The 8,671-nt window shown below is 39.5% G+C and overlaps 1 protein-coding gene across 1 annotated transcript in view; it reads right to left on the bottom strand.

Moving 5' to 3' along the window:
* SSUH2 (ssu-2 homolog) overlaps positions 1-6,836 on the bottom strand; it is a 33,054-nt gene extending 26,218 nt beyond the window's left edge. Inside the window, exons 1-2 of the mRNA XM_074959678.1 lie at positions 6,782-6,836; positions 851-970 (exon numbers count right to left, since the gene is read on the bottom strand). Of these exons, the coding sequence (XP_074815779.1) occupies positions 851-970; positions 6,782-6,809 (148 nt within the window). The 5' untranslated portion in view covers positions 6,810-6,836. The remainder of the gene's footprint in view (positions 1-850; positions 971-6,781) is intronic.
* Positions 6,837-8,671: the final 1,835 nt, after the last annotated feature.

An 8,671-nucleotide genomic window follows, 5' to 3' on the forward strand; every position in this document is an offset into this window, starting at 1 on the left:
GTTGTCAGTAGGAGCAGCAGCAAACCAAACACAGTAACCTGGGAGCTGGCAGTGGATGGAGGTAGCCTGGGAGGTGGAAATAGAGGGCCTGAGAGCTGGACAGAGATGCACCCTCTTGCTGGCAGAGGACCAGCAGGAGGATACAGGGCAGTAGCTTGCAGGGAAGACAGTGTGCAGGGTTTTCATGGGGTCCTTATGACCTTGTATTCACCTATGCTGGGTTTATCTTTTTTTGTTGTAATACTGAAAGACGTTGTGGCTTGGGTGTTTGCACGTCTTTCTGCTGACAGGCCTAGTAAAGAAATCTTCTGTGACTCAAAGCATGGAAATGTTTTGAGGAACCCACTGAGCCTAAAGAACCTAATCTTTGAAGCCTTGGAGACACTCAGCATGCTATCAAGTGTCTGTGGGACTGGTGCATCCCAACACTCGCAGCAACATCTTACAGTGGGACCGGGTTACGGTATTTAACCACAATCCAGAAATATTTAACACTGTGGCATAGATAGGTAGCAGAGTGTGTTCATGCTCCTTTCTCTAGGGATTTCCAACCCAATCCTGATTAGGTCCTAAGTGAACATTAGTGTACTGATCTCATCCAAGCCGCACTCACATACTTGACAAAGCTGCCGCACATGTTGGCATGAACAGCTGCCTTTGCTCAAGAGTGGCCTGGGACCACAGCAGCAAAAGTTTTCACACCAGAACAGAAACTTTTAGGAAAGAGTCATGAGGGAGCTTGCATGGCTCTTGCTTGGATAAAGCTGGGGCAATTAATCCCTCACTTTCACAGAACCAAATTCACATACAGATTGTAATTAAAGAGAAACTGTCAATGCTGCCCATATACCCCCATCTCGGAGAGTCCATTCATATCCGTCCAGTTGTTCTAGAAGATCTGCAGGGAGTGCTAGTGGACTTTCAGGCTCCGATTCCAGATCCAGGGTAGCTAGTGTAGAAATAAGGAACACTGTGTGATAAATAAAATGGAGTAATCACTTACTGTGCTACAGTTTTACTGGTGTCTGTTCAGCAACATCAACAATTGGCGTTATGTTGAGGGGGGTAGGGTTTGCTGTGATCTCTCCATTTTTATCTTTGTCATCTCCCTTTGCCCTGCCTCCTGTGAGCTCAGTCTCCAGGCTGGGGATGGAGCAACTCTCCCAAATTAAACATTTGCAGAAATGTAACTGATGCTGCCTAATTGTTAGAGCTGGGGTTGGATTCATGGGTTCTATTCCTATCGTTCCAATGAATCGTTGACCTTGGGCAAGTTGTTTAACTTTGCCTTAATTCCCCCACCTGTAAATGGGGTACAATAATGCTTGCCTTTTCAGCATAGATATCTTAATGTAAATGGAACAGGAGTACCTGTGGCACCTTAGAGACTAACCAATTTATTTGAGCATAAGCTTTCGTGAGCTACAGCTCACTTCATCGGATGCATAGAATGGAACATATAGTAACAAATATATACACATACAGATAAGTTGGAAGTTACCATACAAACTGTGAGAGGCTAATTAGTTAAGATGAGCTATTATCAGCAGGAGAAAAAAACCTTTTGTAGTGATAATCAAGATGGCCCATTTAGACAGTTGACAAGAAGGTGTGAGGATACTTAACATAGGGAAATAGATTCAATATGTGTAATGACCCAGCCACTCCCAGTCTCTATTCAAACCCAAGTTAATGCCACAAGTACTCCTGTTCTTTTTGTGGATACAGACTAACACGGCTGCTACTCTGAAACCTGTCATTAATGTAAATGCTTTCAGATCCTCAGATGAAAGTTATTGAATACAAACAAAATCATTTCTACTCATAAAGTATTTGTCCTGTTGGTTATAATGAAAAAGATGAAAATACTACCACTGTGATTTAATAATAATATTTGACGTAATTAAAACATTCCACAAACTAAAGGATCATATTAATTTTCAGCAGTACTTCTTTAGGGAAATGGCTGCTGACTTAACTTTTTAACCAAAAAACAAACAAACTTGTAACTGATATCAGATATTAGAATTTAGGTCCTGATTCTGCAGATACTTATGCACATTCTTAGCTTTATACACACATCACTTTAATGGGACTATTCATACTTGTAATGTTAAACATGAGCATGCAGAATTAGGGCCTTACAGAAGTATTCCTGTAAATACCAGTTTTTCAGAGGTTGGACTTCTCTATTTAGTAACTGGATAAGAAAATATGAATGAGAATTTCAAATTGCCCAAGGCATTTAGGCCCATTAAAGATAACGAAAGCTGAGTGTTCAAACCCACTAGTTATCTTAGAAATCTCACCCTTTGTTTTTAGTAACAGTAACGCTGGTAACTAGCAGTTGCTTCTATAAAATTCTGCCACACTTTAAACTATTTTAATCCTAATCTTGGGACACCAGATGTTTGTTTCTTTATGTGCTGCTCTAAAAATACTCCTTTTACTGAGCTATAACAATTGGTACTCCTGATTCTTCATCCAGAAACAATCTCTTATTAACTAGCCTTCCATCCAGTGACCTTTCCCATCATATTAGAGTGGTTTGCACCATGAAGAAAATTCAGTTAATAAAAGAAAACAAAGACACACGTGGAAGAGCCAGGAAATGTCATCTGCTAACAATGTACAATTCAAACGACATAAAGAATGGCTCAGTGCAGTCATCCATCAATTTGATTTACTTGACTTTTCTTCTGAGACCATTCTCAATTCTTCAGAGAGCCTAAATTAACCTCTTCATTATTTTACCTATGAAAATAAGAAACTATATGCTTCAATAGAAATGTCACCTTTCCTGTGCAGGAGAAGACAAGGTTGTCCTTGTACTGAAGGAGTGAAGATATCAGCCTAATGTTGAGTGATAAACACTACAGGACACTTTCTTTTTAAAAAAAATCCAATGTTGCTTTCAGTATAATTATTTTGGTCATGTCCAGAGCAAATTCAAAGTGTTTTTATTTAAGGCAATGAGCAAAGCATCTCTAGAGTAGTAGATTAGATCACAGATTATATTAGTCTATTATGCATTTCTAAAGTCCCTTGAGTCAGAGTTTGGTTTTGAAAATTTAAAATCAAGGGATAGTCCAAGAATTCTGATCTAGGTTGCATTTTATCTGCACTTCCAATGTCCAGGGATAGGGAAAGGTGTTGGATAAATACTTCCAGTTTTGCCCCATCTCTGTGTTCAAAAGAAATTATCTGCTGAAAAAAGAGATTTGGAGAACCTACGCCTATCTATGACTCACGACCTGGAGGGTTCACCTCTGGATAATATGAGAATTATTAATGTTACAGTAGTGACTAGAGACCCAGTGGACTTTGAAGGCTCATTGTGCTAGATCCCATACAAATAGATACTTACCGACAATACTTGCCCCACAGAGCTTTCCAGCTACAAGACAGACGAAGGATGAGCATGGAAACAGAGGCTCCAAGAGGCTGAAATGACTTGCCAGAGGCCACACAGTAGGTCAGTGACAGACCCAGGAATTAGGGCCCATATTAGTTGATGCCTACTCACTCACAGCCTCTCTACAAGTTCAGTTTCCACGATATTTCTGCTGAGATTGCCACTAAGATTTGAACAGCTGTCCACTATGAACTAGACCAGGGGTGGCCAACCTGTGGCTCCGGAACCACATGCAGCTCTTCAGAAGTTAATATGCGGCTCCTTGTATAGACACCAACTCCAGGGCTGGAGCTACAGGTGCCACTTTCCAATGTGCCAGGGGGTGCTCACTGCTCAACCCCTGGCTCTGCACAGGGTCCTGCCTCCACTCCACCCCTTTCTGCCCCCTCCCCTGAGCCCGCCATGCCCTCACTGCTCCCCCTCGCCCCCAGAGCCTCCTGCACACCATGGAAAAGGTGATCAGAAGGTGTGAGGAGGGAGTGGGAGGCGCTGATTGGCAGGGCTGCCAGTGGGCAGGAGGCATTGGGAGCCGGGGGAGCTGCTGACCTATTACTGTGGCTCTTTGGCAATGTACATCAGTAAATTCTGGCTCCTTTTCAGGTTCAGGTTGGCCACCCCTGGACTAGACTGCGATAACCAACCCAATTCACCAACTCATATGACGTACCAATGGAACTCACTTAGGTCATGATGCCCACAAGAAATCAGTCAATTTTATAAATTTGTCTCATTTGGAGAACTAAAAATCCTTTATAAACATTCATTGAGACGGACATCACCCTTGTGTGGTAGGTGTGCATTATGTACATTTTATAGAGGCATAAACTGAGAGTCAGTGGTTTACCGATGGGCACAGTCAGTGCAGACACAAGAACCCAAGTGTCCTTACCCCTAGAACCCTGTTAACCATTACACCACAATCTCTGCCAATATTTTTGATTTCTAAATCACATTGTACTTGTAAAAAATCTAGCTCTGCATGTTCTTAAGAGTACCCAAACATTTATTTTAAATGGGCTAAAGTTAAAAATAGGCCAGCAATTTTAAGTAACTTATTTACAACAAAAATTGAGCTGAGAATATGTGTTCCAAATTCCAGCCCCATGCCAATGTTTTCAATGGCTGAGTTATAAATATCCTGAATTTGGAGCATATAAATCACCAACAGACTTTTTCCTGTTGCTGGATATCACAATAATATATAAACACATGTATTGCTGTACTTTAGAATAACGAGAAGTGCTGAGAAGCGCTTTGACCAAAGCCAGGAAATTGAGAGTGTAGGTTGTTACTCATCAGTTGTGCCTTAGGTATTTCAGTTTGCAGCAAGTTCTTGTATTGTACGTTAGAGATCTAATCCTGCACCCATTGAAGTTAGTGGCAAAATTCCCATTGACTTCAGCAATGCATGGAAGCACATGGTGACACCAATTTGGAAGTGCCCATGCCCCAGAATTCCATCCACAGACCATATGTGTGTATGGATGGACCTCCAGAATGCAGAGCTCATCTTCGGGTAGATGCTTTCCAGTGTGGCCACCCCAAATTCAAAAGCACGTTTGTCTGAGCTGTCATCAAATAGAATAATTTCTCAATGGAAACACCATAATTTTATGATGAAACTAAGGTTACAGGAGTGTGATTTTTTTTCCCAGCAAACTCCAACAGGGCAGGTCCGTTGGGTTTGAGTTTCTGGCTAAGCGAAACTATTGTATGCCCTATCCTATACTGTTGCATTCTTACACTTTCTGTGATATCTCGGTCATTTGTTTTTCAGACTTTGGGGGTCTATAACAAGACTGCAAAACCAACGCCCCATCCCTTCCATGGAGCAATATGGAAGCGCAGAGTGGTTGGGACTGCCTGGTTAAGAATCCACAATGTAGATATGAGTGGATGAGTGATAGGCACATATAAAATAAATGACCAAATACATTTTTCCCCTATCATAAAATACACAGAACTTTGTCATCTCTTATTTTCTCACCTTTCTTTTGTGCCATTTAGCACACAAAAATAATTTATATATTTTTGCTGGAAACGGAGAAAGTGATGTTTGGACAAAACTTAAAAATGGTTTGGAAGAATTCTGGTATTACAGCCGGTTTAAATCTGTCATCCTTTCCCTACATATAAAAGAATATTTGTGGGAAAGTTTATCCATAATTGGCAGGAATTACATATTGAGAAATTATTTTTTTTTCCTTTTGATGAGAAAGGGAAGGTTTAAAGCTAGAAGTAAATGGTGTCAATGCATTTATATGACACTCATAATATATTGGGATGATCATTTTCTTTTTTAAATTGTAATCTGCTTATAATGATGCCCATTTTCTTGATGTGCAATTGTTTTAACGGATACTTGTAATAATATATGTTATTGCAGGATCTGATCTAAAGCCCTTTGGAGTCAATGGAAAGACTCCCGTTGTTTTCAGTGACTTTGGATCAACCCTTTCCAAACAACATCTAGCCAATCTCACTCATTAGAAAAATATAGCATTCAAACATAATTTTTTCTCACAACACCTGGGGAAAGCATCATTTAAACCCAGTTCACCCTGTATCATTTCACCTATTTCTGAACTCTTTAGCAGTTAGTCAGACCTGGAGTTGAGTGCTTTAGATAGAGATTAATATCTCATTTTTCTCTTGATTTAACAATACTTCATGTAGCATCATTATTTCTCCCTACAATAATCAAGACTTTCATCATTCATGAATTAAACATCAGAACTCAATGACATTTCAGCAGTATTAGTGACAGCAGTGTATCATTGGGGCCCCTTGAAATGGCTTCTTGGACTGTATTATAATCTCCTTAAAAAGGTGCAGACAAAGGTTTAAGATCAAAGATCCTTTATCATAGATGTCTAAATTACACAGCATTTTATTAGAAGATATAAATGTCCCTGTTCAATTCATTCTATGCAGCTTTGTAGTAGAATTCAAAAGCCCTCTGTTTATTAAAAACAAAACTGTGATGCAAAACTACTATGGAATTCTAGTTATGGAAGATGATTTTAAGGGCCTGATCCATTGAATGCAATTGGAGTTTTCCACTGATTTCAGTGGACTTTGGATCAGACCCTAAATTTGAATTGAACATTTTCAGCTGTCCAGGGAGGTGTATTTAAGGAATGCATTGACAGCGGCCACATTTTCACAGACAATGGGAGGAAGCATGCATGTATTTACTGTGGGCCTTTTCAGTGCTGGAAACATACTGTTGTTCGGTGGGTGGCCTGAAAGAAAAGCCTATAACTGTTTTTAAGCATGCATTATAACGAAATAGGATAACAAAGTATTAGAGAATACTAATACTCTCTGCAGGACATGGGCTATATTTCCTTTAGTTTTACTTACTGTCATCTTCATTCTGTTCATGGTCCATTTTCAAGGGTCAAGAGGCAAAGAGGATTTTCTAATCCCAATTTCCACCATGGAATGCATTGTTTTCTGAGCATTCTGTGTTCATAGTAGCTAAAGCCCATCCCCTCCAGCCACTCCCACCTCACAAACAATTCAAAGGTCAGAATTAAAGTGAAAGCTGACGCAAAAGTGAGTGATGAAAATAAAAGCCAAACAAATTCATGAGTGTCACGTTCCCCTCCCAGAGCAAAACCCGTAAGAGGGGACAAAATGTTTAGAAAGACTAACACACAGGGTCAGATTACTCAATGGGCCCTTCAGGCCAGCTAGCCTGACATAAGGGGGCTGTAGAGTAGGTGATAAGTCCCCCTACACATCATATTCCCATCTGTCCCTCTTCTCCATCCAGTAATATGAGAAAGGTAGTTCTTTCATTATGGGTTTAAATGTGATCATGGGCTTTATTCCTTTTACTCACCACCCAAAATACAGATGTACTGTTTTATACGTATGTAACAAATACCTTCCTGTTATGGGACTTTGTCTTTTTTTTCCCTTTTCACCTATTTTGCTGTCACTAGAAGTTTTTTGTATCTGATGTTGGGTATTATCTGCTGTTGTGTATGATTATGATTGCTAAATACATGCCAGCTAGAGACCAGAGCTTTTGGCAGACTTAAGCAATGATCAGAATCCTCCATTCATTGCTCTTCATTTAGCCAGACTTGTATATATGTGAATCCTGTACATTACTACAACTCAAATTAGGATACTTGTGGCCCCTAGTGAATACTGTAGCTATACCAAATGAGCTAATAAATATTCTGTGCCAAGATATGCTTAGCTTTCCCAACTCCCTCTTGTGTACCTTACATCCCTTTCTTTTTGTTCTCTGATTCCACAAACATAATTCCTCTTAGAACTTCAACCTTCATCCAAAAAAACTAAGTGAATTGTACTATTTGCAGACAGCATTCCTTTGGTAATATGTGTGCTCTCTAATGTTATCCATCATTTCTACGAGCTGAAATATTAGGAACAGATTGATATGGTTAAGGATAATAAGCCATTGCCTGTCTGGGAAAACAGTTAACGAGATACTTTGGCCAGGTAGCTGATGATTATCATAAATTAAGAAACAAACCTGTTCTTGAATTTTTTGTTATTTATGTGCTATTTCCATCTTGCACATCCATCTTATATATGTTTTGTTTCATTATTGTTTATATTTTATAGAAAAAGAAAAAATGTGAAGTTTTTTAAAAAAAGAATTGAATGGAGGATATGTTGTTACTAGCCAATTTTTCAGTGTCTTACTTATTAGTTCATGTGGCCAAAAGGTTAATATCCAATGATATTCAAATATTTGATTCATTAGGGGCCTGATTCTGTGTCACCCTTATGTAGGTATGAAGCACGTGTGAGAGAGAGAGGCTGTAGGAGCCTTTCTCTAGAGCTGGTCAAATTTTGGATTTTTGTTTTCACTTTAATCCATCACAATGTCAAATGTTGACCAAAAAAGAATCTTTGGGCAAAAAGTTCCTTCCATCCCTTTTTTCAACTGCTATAGACCTGGTCAAAATTTTCCAAATGGCAACATTTCACTGAAAAATTTTGACAGAAAAAAAAAGACATGAATTTTTCATGAAAATATCCTTTTGCATGGACTGCATAACGGACGAGCAAAATTGCAGGCATGATGCTTATACTTAGATTGGGTGTTCTCTGGGGCAGGCACTGTCTTTTTTTCTGTGTTTATACAGTGCCCGGCACAATGCGGTCCTGGTTCACGATTGCGGCTCCTAGGTGCTGCTGCAAAACAAATACATCATAATCCTCATCAACAACAACGGGGAATCAGTAAGGACCTTATAAACTGTGAGA

This window comes from Natator depressus, chromosome 7, assembly GCF_965152275.1.
Source record: "Natator depressus isolate rNatDep1 chromosome 7, rNatDep2.hap1, whole genome shotgun sequence".
Lineage (NCBI taxonomy): Eukaryota > Metazoa > Chordata > Testudines > Cheloniidae > Natator > Natator depressus.